This window comes from Carassius carassius, chromosome 39 (assembly GCF_963082965.1).
Source record: "Carassius carassius chromosome 39, fCarCar2.1, whole genome shotgun sequence".
Lineage (NCBI taxonomy): Eukaryota > Metazoa > Chordata > Actinopteri > Cypriniformes > Cyprinidae > Carassius > Carassius carassius.
Window position 1 is genome coordinate 6,644,552 of NC_081793.1, and position 19,931 is coordinate 6,664,482.

Sequence of the window (19,931 nt, forward strand, 5' to 3'; positions counted from 1 at the left end):
CGCAAGTTTCGTGCATCTAATAATACTGCATTCCAAACGGCAGAAATGAAAGCATATCTAAAGTAAAACACGGCGGGTGAAAGCACAGACTGTCAAATTCTGTGCAATGAAGCCCACCGCGTTTCTAGCGCACACACGTAACATTTGCGGAAAAAAATAAGCTTACAATAGAATCGATTCAGAATCGTTGAAGAGATAATCGCGATGCATCAGAGAATCAATTTTTTCTCCCACCCCAGTTCAAACCATGTTCCTGTTGCCATATTAGACTAAATATCTACATCCTTAGGTAGAACCACTTTGAGAATAATATAAAAACCCTGCAAGTTGATGGGATTGGTTCATGATGGTATTAAAATTTGTGGTTTGAAAAAGCCCATGTCCTACTTTCTTTGCCACACTGCAGTTTCAAGGAGAAAATGCTCAGAAATGGCATTGACTGAGGAATTTGCACATGGTTTGTCTTTAAACATATTAAAAACACCTGATAGACAGGGAAACGACATTAAAAACTAGATTTTCTTCAAAGGGGGTCTTAAAACGCTTCTGATTGTCCGTCAATCTGTTTATCATTCATGAGCTAGAAAAAAATAGTTCTGAAAGTGACTCCAATGATATCATTCCTCTGTGTTGTTATTATTAGTGATATTGACTTCCTTATTCTCACAGAAATAGAATGATTTGTAAAACTTCACAGATATCGCTATGGTTATAGTTCTGCTAAACTTTTCCTTATGCGTTTCACTAAAAATCATGAGTAAACATGAACAATTTTCATTTGTGGGTGGACTATTCCTTTTAAATCTACAGTGATTAAAGTGAGTGATGATTACAGAAAAAATGGGTAACTTGATATGCACTGCTACCACAACAAAACGTCCAATCCATCACAAGCCTTTGCTGGAAAGTCACAGAACAGTGATCAGTGACTTACCACAATGTGGAAACTAATTAGCACTGCACTCTTTGCTGGTGCTATTGCACCCTGGTCACACGTCTCAGAAACAGAGCACACTGCTCACTCATAACCCCTCCTGATGGACAGCACACTTCTAGTTAAAACTGAAGCTCAATCTACTACTACTGTACCTCTGAAATATATTCACTTCAGGGCCATTAAAACAAGCACCTCAAATACAGACGGATATGATTGGGAGATAAGAACAACTTATAAGATACTGATCTGCAGGGATGGTTATTATTCTGTGCACCTTTTCAGAAGAGTGCTTTGTTGATAAAGGCTCATTTACTTCTTAACTGAAGGCAAAGCTCAAGTGAATGCAAACGCCATTCAGGTTTCAGTATAGAAGCAGATCTTTAAACTAGACCATACGACAACTCTTTCTGTACAAAGCAAAAATTAAAAAGTTATGATAAAAAAAGAATCCGCAAGCACAAAGAAAGCGATGGAATTCAAAACGTCAGCCCCAGGACACGTGCCGGAAGCCACTGCGGCTGAGGCCTGGCTCAGTCCGGCTCGCACTTGCCCTGATGGGAAGGATATGAGAGGAGGGGTTGGGGTTCTGAGACGATTTCCTCCTAGTCCAGTTTCACTCCAGGCTTCTCTGTGTTGAGGAGGTGAAGGCTGTCATCTATGAGAAAGCTACAAGAAACAAAAAACAGGAAAACATTTACTGTAAAAATTAAAAAGTAAAAGTAAAAACATTGAATATCATGGTCACCACTTAAGAACTCGTTCCCACAAGCAACTTACTTATTCGAATTTGTTCCCTAATTTTATTTAAACTGTGGCCATGGAATATATTCATATATTCATTCTCTCTCTAGTTTGGGGAATTAAATATTAAATTGTGGCTATGATTTAAATATATATATACTTTTTTTGCAGGGCTCTGCACTTTTTCAAAACTCTTCACAGTGAGCACAGTAGCAGAATATGAAGGGTAAACTGGATCCGTTTCTGTTGCTTTGTTAGAAAATGCATTCAATGACTATCTTTCAAATAACGTGAATCTCGCATTTCTACAGTAATGAAATATATTTCAAATAAAAAATAAAAAAAGAATACTATGAAAATGATTCGATAGCTGATCTTACAATTACCATCTATACAAAAGGAGACAATTTCATAATAGTTTTGTACTGCGATGTAAACACGGACCATGTAACAAACTGCAGTGAATTCTAAACAGTAGAGAGCTGCCATTATTATTGTTATTTTTTTTACATTTTGCATTTCCTTTGGAAATCAGGGTCCCAGAGTCTGGAGGAAGAGAGGAGAGGCACACAATCCACGTTGCTTGAGGTCCAGTGTAAAGTTTACATTTAAATTTATTCATTTAGCTGACGCTTTTATCCAAAGCAACTTACAATTGCTATATAGGTCAGAGGTCGCACACCTCTGGAGCAACTAGGGGTTAAGTGTCTTGCTCAGGGAGACATTGGTGTCACACAGTGGATTTGAACCCGGGTCTCTCACACCAAAGGCATGTGTCTTATCCACTGCGCTAACACCATAGCTTTCTAAAGGAATTTTACAAAAGAAAACACTGTATAATGCTACCTGTTAGGTCATAGTTTTATGAGTGACAAAGTGTTTGTTGGTTGACTATCTTTGCTGTGTGTTATAGAAGAATGAATTGATTTGAAACAAGTGTTTTTGTAGTTTTTACGTAGCCTAGATGTGAAATTTTCTACTGTGCCAAGATGAAAGTTGGTAAGGAGAACTGTGTGAAAAGTTTTGAAAACATTACCAATGGTATTGAGAAATGTGTAGAAACTATAATATGGGCACCAAAATTAATATGTGCAATTTACATGCTGTAGACACCCAATTTAGTGCATGTGTACCTGTAGAAGAGGAAGTGAACGGGCACAGTGCTGAGGTGCCAGACGGCATGAGCGTCTAGAACCCAGTAGAGTGGAGGGAAATCCAGCAGCTCCAGCAGGGCAAGACCATGCAGTAAGAGCACCACCATCCCACACTTCCACCAGTACGGCAAAATCCTGCGGTTCAGCCAACACCAGCACAGCCACCATAACAGGTTTATCATACCTGTGACCAGGGGGAATGACAGATGGGTGAGAAACAAATACCTATTATAGCCTATTACTGTTTCAGTTTGTTTTTAAACCTTTAAGGCTGGAATACCCTACATGACTTTTAAAAACTGAACAGATATAAAAATACTGGAAATCATACACTTACTAACTTGTAATAGTCACAGATGAAAAACTGGCCATTATCCACTAAACAACTGAGGATCATACACTACCAGGCTTTAAAGTCCTTCCGATCACAACAAACTCTTGCAAAAAAAAAGAAAAAGAGAGAGACAATGGAAAACTACATGTGTTCTAAAATCAGCTCACAATATCAAATACGGTATGTTTGACACCCTTCCTCCGACTGGATGGAATCATAGTCTGAAGCTGTTTTTTTTTTTTTTGGAAAAGGCTATGAATGTATTGTATTTACTTAATATTTGTAACACTTGTATTTATCTTAATAAATGTTTCTGGGTTTCTTATCATATAAATGATCATCAGTGTACATTATTCCAAATAAAAAAAATCATACACTATGTGATTTTCTATTAAATTTGTCAACTCAAATCTGCGGACTGCCTCTGACTTTCAGCAGCTAGTGTCAACTTCTCCAAACTGTAAATTGGCAGGAAATCAGTGCATAAATCTTGTAGTGTATTCAAGCCTTTATTTTAAGTGTTCCATAATGTGAAGCTGGTCTTGCATTGACTCAGTTGATGAAAATTCAGCTAAATTATAGTTTAAAATATATTAACACAACATACATTTTATATATATACAATGAATCAATAGAGATTAAACTCATTTTAATCCAGTAACGTGATATTTTTGCTGAATGAAACAGGATATTAAAAATATAGGTCATGACGTGAAATTATTCACTTGGATTTCATTCAGTGAGAATTGTCTGGATCGTGAAAAGCGGCTATTCAAGTCAGACCTCAATATTTTGTATCCTGTGTAATACCGATGCCCTGTTTTGATTTGGAATAATGTACACTGATGAATCGTTTACACAATAAGGAACCCAGAAACATTTATTAAAGGTCCCGTTTTTCGTGCTTTTTTGAAGCTTTGATTGTGTTTAGTGTGCAATATAACGTGTGTTCATGTTTCGCTTGTAAAAAAGCACAGTATTTTTCACACAATTCACCTATCTGTATACCGCTGTTTTCACTGTCATAAAACGGGCTGATGACTTCCTTGTTCTATAAAGTCCCTCATTCAGAAATACGTAACGAGTTGTGATTGGGCCAGCGGTTCCTGTGTTGTGATTCGACAGCAGCTTAGCGCACGCGGCCCTCCTGTAAACGCGATTGGGCTAGTTTTGAGAAGCAAGTGGGCAGGAGCATGTGCTGGAGATGTACTTATAATCACAGGAGCGTTTTACTGACGAGTTCCGCATGAAAATCGCATTCGTTTTTTTGCACAACCCTAACATCTAGTTAACAAAGCTAAACAGCGTTGCCCTTTGTGTAATAAGTTACAGAAACTGTTAAACGCAACAACTTAAATAATAAAATACACATACCAGTTGTGGTCCATAAACAAAGCCTTCTCCAGACAAAGAGGGAACTGCTCCATCTTTCAAGAATAATCTTTGTGCGAATCCGTCACTGATTGAGGAAGCTGTCCTCAGCAAAATGTGCTGTACATAGTTTTACATGTGGATTATAATTTTCGGGAACCGAGTTAAACATAAATTGTAACCATTAATCTCCAAGTACAGCGTCCCTGGGAAGCCCAAACAAAGGTGATTGAACTCAGAGATGAAAATAACAGCGTTTCAACGACATGTCGACAAACACAAACAGCTTTTCCTCCTTCTCCGTCTGAGCACAACAAGACCACGCCCCCCTGTTTGTGTATTCATGTGGGCGGAGGTTAGTCAAAAAACTGTTTTAGTGACGCCATTACTGCAGGAACTAGAGGGATGTAGTCCAAACGGGTCGTTCGTTGTAGGCGAATTCTGTTAAATAAAATATCTCGCTTGGCATTGAACTTTGAGCTTTAGAATTTTACAGATATTATTTATACTCTAACAACAACATTACACACTAACTAAAGTTTAAAACATGGGATCACGAAGAAGGGGACCTTTAAGATAAATACAAGCATTACAAATATTAAGTAAATACAATCCATTCATAGCCTTTTCCAAAACAACAACAACAAAAACAATGTTGGCCATTTTTATATAAACTTACATGTTATCCACTTATCATAGGCACTGTAAAATCATGTACGTAAACACACTGCTGTATTCACAACACTTACCTATGGTGGCATTGGCAGCCATGTTGTACCCGTAGTCAAAACTGACGAAGGTCAGATAAGACACATGAGATGTGAAGGCCAGAATGAGCAGAGCTCCCACCATACTGGAAATTGCAGGTCTACGCAAGCCCAATGTCCTGAAACACAAATATCAATCCTAAAAACACCATCATAAACAAAAAGATTAGCTAGCAATATATACTGTTAATCAGCCATTTATTTCCTGTTCACTCACCTGACACAGCACAAGTAGATAGAGTAAAGAATGACAGCTGATGCACAGAAGTAGTCCATCTTCTATAAAACAAAGGCAGAAAATCTCTACCAACACTATTTGTGCCCTGACAGGCATTACTCTTAATCCAAGAACCTAAGAAAATGTTCTGAATTTGTCTTTGAATCATCTCTTGAAGGGTTACCTCTGTTAGATAAGTGTCTCTCGTGTGGAACACTGTAGACCAGAACCACGCATTCAGGGAAATCTGCACAGAAACACGAACATACGTTTATAGTGAGGTCCAATTCCACTTAAAAATTGTAAATAATGAAATTAACTGTAAAATGAGTATCATGAACTGAATGTCTCAGTATTTGCCATAAACAAAACTGATGGTCATGTGATCCAGCATGATTTCAGAATGTTCCAAAGAGTATGTGACCATCTAAACGACATTATCAGTGTCAATCGTTTAATAAGTAACCTAGAAATAGTGAAAATACTAATAATCTTTTCTTATTTATTTAAAGTAATGCAATAAAATAAGTGTACAATTTTACAATACTGGATTCAACTGTTTTGGAGCCTGTTGCAACAAGTTTAAAAAACAAGCGAGGTTTCATTCTTATGCTTCGGTGTCAGCTTTATCTAATTTAAGGAGTCATTAGACTAAATCAAACCGATATATCTGAGAATGATATTTGAGTCGTTTTGACGGATTCACTGAACCAGCCCAGAAAATTTTCTCCTAATCAATCCCAACCTGGCAACACATGCTCCTTCTGCACTGCGAAAAAAACAAGCGCTGATGATCTCAAAACACTGAACAAATGTGGAGTCAATGCGTTAATCTGCTCATGTTAAATGTAATATAATGTTCTTTGATGAGACCACTTGTGATATTTGCTACAACTAAATCTACAAGCAGGCCTTCTCCATGACGAACATTTATAAATCTAAACATAGATCTTAATCTATATTGATTGCATTTGTGATGGTTGAATAAATGCACTCATGCAAGTTTGAACTACAATCTTTTCAAAAGTCTTTTCATTGTGCGTGTTTTTTTTTTGTGGCAATTTTGAACCATTAGAAATTTTGGGAATTAATATTAGCAGACAGACAGACACTGTCTCACCAGTGAGAAGGCGGTGATGGTGTGGTACATGGGGCTCTGTCGAGGGACGGCGCTGCGGTATCTCAGCAGCATCAGCAGACATGCCAGACCGTTGAGCAGAGACGCCAGCGCTGATGCAGGCTCCTCAAAACACAGAAAACGAGCAAAGGGCCACTAGACAAAGTTAAAATAAAAAAGACATAGAATCAGGGTTGAAAATACATTTAAAAACATTTGTCTCCTTTTACACTGGTTTACAATTCTGTCACTAACCTTCCCGTGAAACTGTGGCACGCTGTAGCCCTCTGCCTGGTAAAGACCCACGGTGGTCCACATGCACTGATACCTGCAGTCATCGCGACACGTCCAGCCTGAAAGATCACAGACTTCAAAATGAAAGGCTGCAGGACACTGATTAAATTAATTTGGCATTTAGTAGATCTACAACACTAACCGAATCTAACACAGAATTAGTCAGAACATAATTGACTGAATTCATGCTCTTATAAAATCTTTTGATCTAAAGGTTTATGCATAAATAGAAGTTGTGTCTACATATTAATTTATTTACAAATTGATTTTTTTCTTGTAAGATAGGATAGTGAAGGAAAAGCAGCCAACAGGAGTCCAGCACACATCCTTGAATACTATATTAATAGCGTCCCACAATGCACTTTGTAAAGTTGGTTTTAGAGAATCTCCAGTAAAAATGCCTTATCTTTACATATATGTTCGAAAACAAAGGGCGAATCAAAATGTATTTTTGTCATAATAATCATTTTGCCACAAATGCTGTCAATTTAGCTTTACTGATATCGAAGCCAGAATATCCAAAATGTGGCACAGTTCCACTAGAACAATGATTGAGACATGAAACAAAGCATTAAAATACACAATATTAAGTGAAACAAAACAAAAAAGATACAATATTAAATAAACTTCATCCAAAGCTAACAGTGTTCAGCAATTGCTATTGTATGGTTTTGCAACACAGTCATTATAACAAAGTATGTACATCTGTACATAATATTACAGGGCAGGCTTTAAAAAAAAAAGTAAAAAAAAAAAATTAAGCACTATGTATTGGGGGTCCCTGCTCCAGCAATGGGTTATTGGTCTAAAATAGCTATATTAAAAGTTATAGTCTCTGACATAAGAGAACGGTGATATGCAACGTAAAACACCATCCACTATTAGAGTTGTGCAGTGACACAGTGATCAGGTGACCGGGACTGTTACAAAATCATTGGATTTACCTTAACAGTATTTTCAGAAGGGACAGAACTATTTGATTTAAAATGTTTTTGTTTTTGTTTTTTATGTTTACTGCTATTCTAAAACGTCCGAATGAGTAGGTTTCTCCAAATGTTGACTAGTGTAGTATGAATAATACTGTGTGTGATTTATATAATGTTTCCTCTCAAGCAGGTAATCAGCCATTGGCTGCTTATTCTGTGATCTCCCGAGGGGGGGGAAACAGCACCATCCTATGGTGGTTGGCTGGTCCCAGCTAGTTCAGCCTGTCCCTGGTGTTTAGCTGGTTTAGCTTGCTGGCCAGCTTTTCTCAAAGGCTGAAAAGTGACCAAAACCCCTCTAGAACCATCTAACCGGACAAGCCAAGTCAGATAATACCTTTTTTGTTTGTTTGTTTTGTTGCATAACTTTTTTCTTCCCTTGTGGGCTTGGGTTTTGATTAGTGTTGTTTTAATTATTTTACCAAAAAAAAGGTACAGTTGCGGTACCATGGTACAGTGATGTAATAAAATGATATATTATAGCCTATCAAGTGATTGCTGTATTTATAAAACATTCTACTCCAGCCTGCTTCCTACAAAAGCATGGAAAATATTACTATGGTACATGTCCAAAAGGTTGAGGCAAGATATTGATGCAAGTTATTTTAAGAACATTGTTCTGCTATAAAGAAACAATACTGTTATAATGGCAATTTATATATGAAATTATTTATTTTCTTTGTTTTTTTTATTTGAGAAAGTCTGTCAATCTATAAATAAAAATGTTCTTAAACCCGTCTGTTGATCTAAATATTTTTATAAACATTCATATTAAGATGTACATCAACTCCTTTTCATTTAAATTTGTCATTAACTCATTCAGTATTGATAATAATTTAATTTAAAGAATAAAATAACATATTTTCTCTAGTCAGCTGTGAAATAAATTCAGTTTGCATAATAGTCTACTGGGTAACTGACACAGATAGGTTAGAACAGTACCTGTGAGTGCCATATATGGAGGCTGAGAGGACTGGAATCCGCGCAGGCGGGCCCCCGTGCAGTTCGTCCGGACGCATTGTTTGACGCAGTCGCGGTAGACGGGCTCTTTGTCCCCCTGAGAGGCGCTCGCAGCAGCGGACAGAAGAAACACCGCGGCCGCTAGAAACATCAGGCGCGTCATGCTGCTGTGAAACCGTCCGCTCATAAGGCACAACATCAGGACATCAGAGCGAGTCTCAGTCGCCGAGCATGACGACGTGCCGCTTTAATTCTATTGAAGCACCGTGTAATCGCTGCCCTGCCAACAAGTTTCATCGATACATCATAAGCGAAATGTTACATTTCACTTAAAGACAAACCCGGAAGTGTCAATGTAGCGCGCACGCGCATGTCTCTCACTTTCATTCTCCACGCACACATGCATCTGACAAATCAATGAATGAATAAACCTAAAGATAATTATTACATTAATTTAATTTAAAGGGTCTAGTCTCGTTTTTTTTGTTACTTTTTTAATGCAAAGCATGACTGTTTATATATTGAATATTGAATACAATAATGATTGTGTAGCTTTGTTGAAAAAATATACAAACTTACATTACACATTTTATGCATGAGCTTCAGCTACCTACTGTTTGACAGTGTTGAGTAAGTTACTCCAAAAAAAAAAAAAAAAAAAAGCTATAATTAATTAGACGCTACTAATTACATCTTCTACAGTGTAATTAGATTACTGTTCTAATTACTGGTCTCATTATTTAATTACTTTCTAAATCACATATCAACCTCAGTTGAACAAAAACATGGATCGACATGAAACTGCTATATATAAGATTTCAGAAATTATTCATGAACTGACAAAAGTATTTAAAGTGAGTTTACATTTAACACATACATTTTAACATTAAATGTTAAAATCCACTATCCACTAATTTATATAGAATTGTTCTGCAGTCTAAACAGTATTTAATATATTATTCTATCCATCTTGGCCAGGATTCCCTGGAAGAAGAGATTTCTTTTAATCTCAATGGGACCTTCCTTGAAAAAAAATATATTATTATACTATAGAAGTAATTGTAATTAAATTACAGCTAAATTAAGAGCAATCCTACTTTTTCAAGGAACAGTAATTAAATTACATTAATTACTTATCAATGCATCATACCCAATACTGCTGGTTGATTGCACTTTATGATCTCAAATGAACTGAGACTACATGGAATATTAATATTTTAAACAGTCATTTGACACACTGTAGGAGCACACAGAATAAGCCCAAATTCAAAATATGTGCAAATGTTCTAGAACATGTATGTATTCCATGCATACCAAAAACCTTGCAGACTATGCAGTTATAGAGTGGCAATACACAAATTTCGACCATATCCTGTTTTTGCAGTCTTCACTAACAATGTACTATAATTTATAATTAAAAGCAGACAAAGATACTCACACAAGATGAACAAGGCTTTATTGAAAACTGTATTTGGCAACATTTTCATAAATTAAATATAAGTGTTTAGGATCCACGCTAATAAAGAAATGTACAAAATATATTATCATCATTCAAAATAAATCGCTTTCTGTGATTACTAGTAACTTTTACAAATCAGTCCTAAAATCAAATTAAAAATTGTTCTATGATATAACTGATGATCTAAACTATGATATATTGTGATGTTAAATACAACGGTCACACAAATTGAGACAATCCACATTATCGCCAATAAATATGTAAATTCCACAACTCAAAATAATTAAAGGAACAGTTCACCAAAAAATGCTAATTAACTCACCCTCAGGCCTTTCAAGACGCAGATGAGTTTGTTTTTTCACAAAACGTTAATTGATGGACTGAAGTCGTGTGGTTAATTGCGAGGTGTTGTGATTCTGACGGCACCCATTTACTGCAGAGGAACCATAAGTGAGTTATCTAATTTCTCCAAATCTGTTCTGACGAAGAAACAAACTCATCTACATCTTGGATGTATGAAATGATTTTCATTTGTGATCATCTACAACACTACATTTATGCATAAACGCATTTATGCAATTTCAGATTGCGGGGATCTGCATACCTCTTTCCGCATTTATCGCAGATGTACTGCTTCCCCCCTCCATGAACGTGGCGTTTGTGAGTACGCAGGTGACTACCTTGACTGAAACACTTGCCACAGTACTCACAATTGTACGGCCTCTCCCCAGTATGGACCCTCTGGTGCAACTTTAGACTGTTTGTATTGTTAAACCACTTATCGCAGTAATTGCAGCCAAATGGTTTTTCTCCAGAGTGAGTGCGGCCGTGTGAAATGAGGCTACTCTGCTGACTAAAGCTCTTCCCACACTCCTTGCAGCTGAAGGGTTTTTCACCCGTGTGAATTCGTTTGTGAATTTTCAGATTCACAGCCTGCCTGAAGGTCTTGCCACATAGGTCACAACTAAAAGGCCGCTGGTCCGTGTGGATGCGCTCATGGTTTTTAAGATTGACGGCGTGCCGAAAGGCCTTCCCGCAGGACACGCAGGAGTACGGTTTCTGGCCTGTGTGGATAAGTTGATGCGTCTTTAGCGTTATGGCCCGTGTGAAACTTTTCTGACATACTGAACATCGAAACTCCTTTTCGCCGGTGTGGGTGAGTTGGTGCCTGGCAAGATTCTGAGCAATGTTGAATCTTTTTCCGCAAACGTTGCAGCCGAACGGTTTTTCGCCGGTGTGGATTATTTCGTGGGTTTTGAGGTGTGCTGCTTTCCCGAAGCATTTGCCGCAGACTTTACAAACAAATGGCTTTTCTCCTGAGTGGACGCGGTGGTGGTCAGACAAACTTTGTTTGTGGGCGAAAGCCTTGCCGCAAAGAACACAGCCGAAAGGCTTTTCTCCAGTGTGAACACGCTGATGGGATTTGAGGTTGCTCTGAGAAGAGAAACTCTTGCCGCACTCTGAACAAATAAAGGATCTCTTTCCAAAGAGTGTAACAGAATCTTGAGGATCTTCACTGCTGTCTTCTGGCAAAACAGAAGCTACTCTGTCTTCTGGAGTAGCGTTAAAGTGACCTGTCAGGAGAGCATAAAAATATCTGAAATATCTTAACACAGTGTTAATTCAGTTAAATTCTAACGGATTCAGCATGCAGTTCTATACACTGGCAACTTGTCTTTTGGATCGATTTATTAAATAGAGCATACTTATTTCATTCATTTGTAATTGAACATTTTATTCACATACTTGTAGTGATGGACTTCAAGTCGACTTTTCCAAATTCATTTTTGATCGTCACAGCCAAAGTCAGTGGGGATTCTGGACGCTCTTCTACAGCCTCATCAGACTGCAAGCATATGTAGTTATGTAATGAATCATAAAATAGCCAAGCAATTTACTACTGATTTTATTTTCTTATAGACTTACTCTACCAGTCAAAAGTTAGGAATAATTAAGATTTTTTGTTTGTTTTTAAAATAATATCTTATGCTCACCAAGACAAGTGTTATCTGTATGCACCAAGGGTCTGAGAGTAACGCAATTTCAATTCTCTGCATGTATGTACTGTACATATGGAAGGATTGACAATAAAGCATAATTGACTTGACATATTGTGATTACAAATTTATAATTATTATTGGTGCTCAAATATTAATAATGGTTCTCAATAATGGTTCTGATGTTTAATATTTTTGTGGAAACACGGATACATTCTTTGATGAATAGAAATGTAAAAAGAACAGCATCTATTTGAAACAGAAATATTTTTGATGTCTTTACTATCACTTTTGATCAAATAAAGGTGTCCTTTCTTTACATTTTAAAAAGGCAGTATATCACAATTTCCACATATTGATGATTATAGTAAATGCTTTTTAAACATCAAAGAAGCATAATAGAATGATTTCTGAAGGTTCATGTGAAGCTAAAGACTGAGTAATAGCTGTCTGTTGAAAATTCAGCTTTGCATCACAGTAATAAATTACATTCAACATAATAGCCTTGAATATAAATAGCGTTGGTGTACAAGTTGTTCAGTTTACCTCATTTCTTGTTCTTGTTTCAAGGCTTCTCGCACTTCCATCGTAAGAATGTTCCTCTTCTAAAGTGTACATATGACAATCATTTTAAAAAACAAAAGTTTGATTTAAAATTACACACTGTATGCTTATAATAAGCACTGAATTACATTTCTTACCAAGTCCTCCAACAGACAGAATATTCAGGATGCTGCCAGGCCGCTTTGCCCTCTTGCCTGAAAATGTTTTGCACTCCAGATCCAACAGAAATTTGGTTTCGTCAACAAGTTTGATTATTTTCCCCAGAGCCTCGTTACCCAGTACCTCCATGACAGATGCAAACTGCTTCTGAAAGAATTAATAATTACAAATTAGCCTACTTGTTGTGGATCAATATATAATATATGCATTCCATCTATTGTCAGTTTCAAAATCTTTCAACAGCCTTACTGTGGAAAACAAGTTTACACTGAATTCCAACATTATTATTATTTCCTGTTATTACATTACGTGATCTCTGTTGGCTTTTAAAAACTCAGTTTTTGACATGTTGACAGCGGTCCACATGCGTTGAGACCTGCGCAAATCGCGCGCTGATCTTTATACTATATGCACAAACGCGTTTATAGAGCTGCGAACGCGTCGCATGTTTAAGGTTACAGGCCGCAGATCTCTAAACAACATAATCTTACATTCTCACCATTCTCTCCTCCTTTTCCATCTTCATTCTTGACTCAACATTGTCGTTTTCACAGTGATCTCTAGAAACATCACCGCTCAAAAATGACAGAGTTTCCTCTTCCATCAGTTTGCACATCTCAGCGATCGCGGCGTGAACTAACGCCTCCACCACGGACGCCAGATGCGTCTGTAACGCGACGCAGCGAGACATTGTCCTTGCAACTAAAACTCACGAACCTGGAAGTCGCGCTGTTGTCCTGTGTTAAACTTAAGTCTGCATTGAGGGCTCATTAAAGTCAGCAAACGACGGTAAACATACTTTAGAAAACAGTGGGCTGTAATCAACGGAAGTACAACAGCGAGCGACAATTATAATCCGGGTCCTATAATGCATAATAAAAGTGCATTATTGACTTTTTTTGTACAATGTTTTTAAAATTAAATATACATGTAGTTTCAAATTATTCCGAAAACAACTGAACAAAATACGCTTTTCGTTAAATAATTTGTAGTTATGAATATTACATTTAACTAACAGCTGTCCTACGCATAGAATGTATAAAAACAGGTCATACGTCATGACGTTTTTTTGACGTTTACACAAAGCGTCAAAATTTGGCGCGACCTGCTACAGGAAACGCTATTCTGTGTGCTGATAGCGTTGGGTTGTTGTTTTCTGTCTGGCATATTTGAACAGTTTCAACGTTACCGTCATCTCTCTGGTAAGATCTTTCATAAAACATTCAGTTGTATTGCTTTGAACTAACCTTGTTATTATTGCAAAGTAAGTCAAATGTATGAGTGTTTGACGCATATGAATTTCTGTATTCGTATTCGAAACATTTAAGCTTATCTTAAACTTAATTTTTTAATAACAGTGAGAACTGAGAACCTTAAATGTTTAGACTTTATATACAATCACGTAAAAAAAAACCGTTATTTTGCATGTTGTGCAGTTAATATATTAATGGATGATTTGGTGTTTTTTTTTCTCCCTCACGCAGTCATGGGTTTACTGGAGCAGTGTGAGGAGCTCTTTAAGACCTCGAACCTGTATGAAGTTCTGGGTGTTTGTAAAGAATCCCCTGACTCCGAGATCAGACGCGGGTATTATAAAGTCTCTCTGCAGGTTCATCCAGATAGAGCTCCTGGTGATGAGTTGGCCACCACCAAGTTCCAGGTTCGTGAACCACTGTACTTCTAATGCAGCACTTCTGCCCAGAATCCTTTTAGAACCTTCTTGAATGGTCTGGTGTCATCTAAAGTAGTCCACAAAAACAACATTAAACCTCTAGTGCATCTAACTTAGGGGTCACACTTGTACTTCTACAAATAAAACTCACCAAACACCTTGTTAGATCAGATCTCCACTCCAGGAATATTAGATCTAGTCTCTTTACCAGATCCTGTTTTGTCTGCTATCCAAAACCAGTTATAAGCTGGTCTTGTTTGATACCCAGAATCAGTTAACAAAACTGTATTTTGTCTGGTACCCAAAACTGTTTTAATTAAAAGTCTTCTATGAGCCTAAAAGGTTGATAAAGGAAGCCAAAGAAGAGCAGAAAGCTCTTCTGTGGGACAAAAACCATAGTGTGTGTCTGTCTGTGTGTTTTTTTATTTTGTCACTTGCATTGTGTCCATTCTCTCAATGTGGACGTCCTTTGTCCACATGTGCATTCAGTAGACAATGTTCTGCATTTGAGTATGCATATTTTCGTCTCTTTCTGGTGTCACGTGCAGAGAGTCTGTCTTTGTGCATTTCTCATTTTTCTTATTTTCCATCTCAGTGATGAGACTGCTGTCCATAGTCTCTGAAAATGGTTTGATCTCGTTGTTTCTCTTTCCCATTGTCCATTCATTTCAGTTTGGAAAAGTCCTTCTAGCCTTTTCTAGTTTTTGCAGTTTGTGAAGTTCCATCAGGTCCATCCATGCCATTGTGGGTCTCAGTATTTCTAGATCTTTTAGGCTTGGAGTTCTGGATCTCTCTCGATTTTCTGGTTCTAATGATCATTCCGTTCTTTAAGAAGTCCTTTCTCTTGTGAAAGTCCCCTGGCTCCACCGGTTTTCCTTTCCTTCAGATGACCACATCATCTTTCTCCAGAAGGGTACACATTTTAAACAAACATCTCAATGCTTATACCCAAAATAAGATCAAAAAGATGTTTTCCCCTCCTTTTCCCAACAAAAATCTTTACACATTCAAAACAACAACACTACAGACATTTAATCACAGAATGCAATTAAAAAATGTATGATACATTTATATTCAAATATTAATTCCATGAACACATTTCTCAGAAATAATCACTTACATTTTGATAGTAAACATATTTTTCCAAAATATGATATTATCATAAAACAATTCCTTCAATTCACATCAGCATCTGGATTAAAGTGACAAACTTTTTAAGCAAATTACGATAGCTCATCCTTCTTTTGTGTGAAAAGTTACATCGTCTTGCCTTGTGTCCCATCCTTCTACAAGCAAAACAAACAACTTTCTCATCTTTCCTAACTTTCTCTAAACAATAGCCGCTTGTCCACTGCCGGGCCAACGTATAAGAATAACGTATAACATTTACCTCCATGCACACATATGGACATTGTGAATTATATTGTTTACGACGTAAGTCACCTTGCATTCACGCTGGCTTTAATCTAACCAGGACATTTACATCTTGCAATCACACATTTAACTACCCTAGCTAACCCAGAACTGGTTTGTCCACTTTGCAGCCAGCCCCCAACACAAAAACCTGGTACAGTATGTGTCCTTGGGCAAAAATCAAATTATAACTAAACATACACAGTTTTAGCCTACGTCAAAACATGTTGGAAAGTTTGTGTACATTGAACATCTCGTTACAATCTAGTGTTTACGAAACAGTCGCAGTTATTTAAGTTAATTTGTAATTTTGGTCAAGAAGTGTCTGCTAAATCTAATGTAATTACAACACGCTAAAACGCATGTGAAGAAACTTACTTTGGCCAGTACAGTGCTGTTTTCACCACCCGGAGGCTTGAGATGGCCAAGTCCTGCACCCAGCCACAGCAGAAAGCCTCGTAACTTTCCAAAGACTTGTGGCTTTTAAACTCCTGCATTGTGTAGTAACTTACACCAAAATCAAGATAATTCACAATGTCCATATGTGTGCATAGAGGTAAATGGTCCAGGTCTCTGTGCTGCTGCAGGGAGCTCGTATGGGTCGATATTTTGGATGCCTGAGAGCTTCTCCAAATACCGCTGTTTTGCACTTGGTGTAACCTAAAAAAACTGTATTCCATTGTTCCTATGTGTTCCATATGTATCGTGTGAGGTACTGGAGCAGTTTTTAACGCAGCAGTAACTTCCAGGCATGGTAAAACAGTGCAGAATTGCGATACCCTCCTCTACTACAGAGTTAACAGCACATGTAAATAATCATGTTTTGCCGCCGGTGTCCTGCCAACATGGCGGAGACTGTGATAGAGGGGAGGGGCTCTGTATAGATTATAATAAATTCTTACAGCAGGGTTTATGGATTTATCTCAGTTGTGTATGTTCGTCCAGACTGGACTTTGTTTGACCAGAACAAATCCAACAGATGTTATTATGCCAAAGCAATAGCAATGAAAAATTACTGCTTCACAACATTTGTCCTGTAGAATTAAAAAAAGAAAGGTTAGCACACTACAGCTCAAAGAATGCAAAAAAAATGTTTTTCATGTTTTCACCACAGGTGACATTTTGAAACCATTACATGAATGCATCCTAAAACCTAACATTTTCAAAATTTCCACAGGTGCTGGGAAAGGCTTATGCAGTGTTGGCTGACAAGGACCAAAGGGCAGTCTATGATGAACAGGGAATAGTGGACGAAGACTCCGAGACCCTTGATCAAGATCGCAATTGGGAGGAGCACTGGAGAAGATTGTTTCCCAAGGTATTTTTTTTCTGTACCATGTATTGTTTTATGTTGGTTTTTCCAAAGGCAGTTGCTAAAATGACACTATTCTCTGCTATAGATCACATTGCAAGATATCTTGGACTTTGAGAAGCAGTATAAAGGCTCTGACGAAGAGGTAGAAGACTTGAAGAGACTTTACCTTCAACATGAAGGTGACATGGATCTGATCATGGAGTCTGCGCTGTGCTGTACTTATGAAGATGAGCCACGTGTCAAAGACATACTTCAGAAAGCCATTGACGCTGAAGAGGTGCCAGCCTACAAAGCCTTTACTCATGAAAGTGCCAAAAAGAAGAACAACCGCAAAAGAAAGGTGCTGATTCACTTTCTATAGTTTTGCTATGAAATAATATATATATATATATATATTATATATATATATATTATATATATATATATATATATATATATGTATAATACACACATATAAAATACACACGCAGTACAGTACAGACCAAAAGTTTGGAAACATTACTATTTTTAATGTTTTTGAAAGAAGTTTCTTCTGCTCATCAAGCCTGCATTTATTTGATCAAAAATACAGAAAAAAATGTAATATTGTGATATATTATTACAATTTAAAATAATTGTTTTTAAATTTATTATACTTTAAATTATCATTTATTTCATTGATGCAAAGCTGAATTTTTAGGATCATTATCACATGATCCTTTAGAAATTATTCTAATATGATGATTCATTATCAAAGTTGGAAACAGTTCTGCTGCTTAATATTTTTTCAGAACATGTGATACTTTTTTAGGATACTTTGATGAAAAAAAAAAAAAAAAAAGCTATGTTTTTAAAATATAAATATTTTGTAATAACAATATACACTACTGGTCAGTAAGTTGGGGTCAGTAATTTTTTTTTCTTTTTAAATAATATCAATACTTTTATTCAGCAAGGATGTGTTAAATTGATAAAAAGTGATAGTAAAGAAAATATATTATTAGAATATACTATTAGAATTTTTTTTTTTTTTTTTAATAAATAGTTCTTTTTAACCTTTTATTCATCAAATATATTAGACAGCAGAACTGTTTCCAACACTCATAATAAATCAGAATATTAGAATGATTTCTAAATGATCATGTGATAGACTGGATGTTACATGTGACATTGAAGGCTGGAGTAATGATGCTGAAAATTCAGCTTTGCATCACAGGAATAAACTTTTTTTTTTTTTTTTTTTTAAAGTATATTCAAATAGAAAACTATTATTTTAAGTTGTAATAATATTTCACAATATTACTGTTTTTTTCTGTATTTTTGATCAAATAAATGCAGGCTTGATGAGCAGAAGAAACTTCTTTCAAAAACATTAAAAATAGTAATGTTTCCAAACTTTTGGTCTGTACTGTATATATTTCATATGATTTGAGTCTTTGATGGATTATCCTGACATTCTAGGCAAAAAAAGAGAGCAAGGAGGCAGAGGAAATGCAGAAGGAGATGGGCTTGAACAGTGAGGACAGCCTGGTAGCTATGATAAAGGTAAAAAAAAAACATTAAGATGTCACAAACTGTATTAATCTGCCAAATGTATACTCTATATGAATAGATTTTAAAATGTAATTCATTCCTGTGATGGCAAAGCTGATTTTTTCAGTCTTTGGAAAGGTAGTGTATGTGCAAATCTGTACAAAGGTAAACAAAGGACCATTTGGATGAGATTAGTTTTCGAAATGACAATGAGTTATTTGTGTAGGTCATCTTTCATTTAATGTACAGTGGTGAAATGACAAATGTCCTACAGTAACTGCCAGTTTTTATCAGAAATTAGTATATAACCATAAGCTGCATGCTGAAAAGTAGTGGATTTTCTGAAATGAAAGGGGTCATGCTCATCCCATATATGCTATTATATAAGTTGTATTTGGGTTTTTATTTCTGCTGGTATCTGATATGTTCAAGGTACAATGTCTTTAAAAGTATTACAATTGACTTTGGCTTCTGTGTATTATTTAGCAAAGACAACAGTCCAAAGAAAACGGATTCAACTCCCTCATCTCAGACCTGGAGGCCAAATATTGCAAGAAACCAGCAGCAGGAAAGAAGGGCAAGAAAAAGTAGACTGATTCACCATACTGGGCTATTTCTACCAATTGTTATAGAATGCATCTTGTAAATAAAAATCAAAAGATGCTTTATAATGGATACTGACCTGGTTTAAGGAAGCATATCGAGACTAATAACATGCGACACATTCTGAAGCGTTTATTAGAGTGGATTAGTTGTGAATCTGCTTCATGTGTTCTTATTCAGACTAGCTTGTGGATCAAATAAGAAATGTTAAGTGTTACTTTAGCAGTTTTTTGTACATGTTTTCTTGTTTTGTAAGTGTTGGATGTATTATTGGTCATGATTATCTGAATATAATAAATATGAAGGCTGTGGTTTGTATTCATGTACTTCTTTTTAGACATACAGAATAGGACACTGGAGAT

General features: G+C 36.5%; 3 protein-coding genes across 5 annotated transcripts; 1 reads left to right on the forward strand and 2 right to left on the reverse strand.

The window, feature by feature from the left end:
* Positions 1 to 340: 340 nt before the first annotated feature.
* LOC132121303 (post-GPI attachment to proteins factor 3) lies at positions 341 to 9,245 on the reverse strand. The gene is made up of 8 exons (XM_059530582.1): positions 8,858 to 9,245; positions 6,894 to 6,991; positions 6,642 to 6,794; positions 5,706 to 5,768; positions 5,522 to 5,583; positions 5,287 to 5,423; positions 2,812 to 3,016; positions 341 to 1,603 (listed from the first exon to the last, which is right to left on the reverse strand). Exons 1-8 carry the CDS (start codon positions 9,072 to 9,074, stop codon positions 1,540 to 1,542), a joined length of 999 nt encoding a protein of 332 aa, XP_059386565.1. The 5' UTR covers positions 9,075 to 9,245; the 3' UTR covers positions 341 to 1,539.
* A 1,139-nt stretch (positions 9,246 to 10,384) lies between these two features.
* Positions 10,385 to 13,968, reverse strand: si:ch211-207i20.2 (uncharacterized protein LOC568537 homolog). 3 transcript variants are annotated; one of them, XM_059530593.1, is made up of 5 exons: positions 13,554 to 13,968; positions 13,033 to 13,198; positions 12,878 to 12,936; positions 12,081 to 12,180; positions 10,385 to 11,908 (listed from the first exon to the last, which is right to left on the reverse strand). In XM_059530593.1, exons 1-5 carry the CDS (start codon positions 13,743 to 13,745, stop codon positions 10,890 to 10,892), a joined length of 1,536 nt encoding a protein of 511 aa, XP_059386576.1. In that variant the 5' UTR covers positions 13,746 to 13,968; the 3' UTR covers positions 10,385 to 10,889. The 3 variants fall into 3 exon arrangements, with proteins under 3 accessions (XP_059386576.1, XP_059386575.1, XP_059386577.1); XM_059530592.1 differs by having other exon boundaries at positions 13,033 to 13,201; XM_059530594.1 differs by having other exon boundaries at positions 13,033 to 13,201; positions 13,546 to 13,684.
* A 143-nt stretch (positions 13,969 to 14,111) lies between these two features.
* Positions 14,112 to 19,880, forward strand: dnajc9 (DnaJ (Hsp40) homolog, subfamily C, member 9). The gene is made up of 6 exons (XM_059530599.1): positions 14,112 to 14,256; positions 14,539 to 14,714; positions 17,317 to 17,457; positions 17,540 to 17,794; positions 18,895 to 18,978; positions 19,453 to 19,880. The coding sequence occupies exons 2-6, from the start codon at positions 14,541 to 14,543 to the stop codon at positions 19,555 to 19,557; spliced, it is 759 nt and encodes a 252-aa protein (XP_059386582.1). The 5' UTR covers positions 14,112 to 14,256; positions 14,539 to 14,540; the 3' UTR covers positions 19,558 to 19,880.
* Positions 19,881 to 19,931: the final 51 nt, after the last annotated feature.

What these genes read in the sequence shown, in the direction of transcription:
- LOC132121303 (XM_059530582.1), bottom strand. Translation starts at nt 9,074, where the DNA reads ATGTTGTGCCTTATGAGCGGACGGTTTCACAGCAGCATGACGCGCCTG. An exon ending in TGCCACAGTTTCACGGGAAG is followed by an intron (nt 6,795 to 6,893) that starts GTTAGTGACAGA and finishes AACTTTGTCTAG; the next exon opens with TGGCCCTTTGCTCGTTTTCT. An exon ending in ATCTACTTGTGCTGTGTCAG is followed by an intron (nt 5,424 to 5,521) that starts GTGAGTGAACAG and finishes TTTGTGTTTCAG; the next exon opens with GACATTGGGCTTGCGTAGAC.
- si:ch211-207i20.2 (XM_059530592.1), bottom strand. Translation starts at nt 13,745, where the DNA reads ATGTCTCGCTGCGTCGCGTTACAGACGCATCTGGCGTCCGTGGTGGAG. An exon ending in TGGAAAAGGAGGAGAGAATG is followed by an intron (nt 13,202 to 13,553) that starts GTGAGAATGTAA and finishes TAATTCTTTCAG; the next exon opens with AAGCAGTTTGCATCTGTCAT. An exon ending in TCTGTCTGTTGGAGGACTTG is followed by an intron (nt 12,937 to 13,032) that starts GTAAGAAATGTA and finishes TGTACACTTTAG; the next exon opens with AAGAGGAACATTCTTACGAT.
- dnajc9 (XM_059530599.1), top strand. Translation starts at nt 14,541, where the DNA reads ATGGGTTTACTGGAGCAGTGTGAGGAGCTCTTTAAGACCTCGAACCTG. An exon ending in AGAACAACCGCAAAAGAAAG is followed by an intron (nt 17,795 to 18,894) that starts GTGCTGATTCAC and finishes CTGACATTCTAG; the next exon opens with GCAAAAAAAGAGAGCAAGGA. An exon ending in GCCTGGTAGCTATGATAAAG is followed by an intron (nt 18,979 to 19,452) that starts GTAAAAAAAAAA and finishes TGTATTATTTAG; the next exon opens with CAAAGACAACAGTCCAAAGA.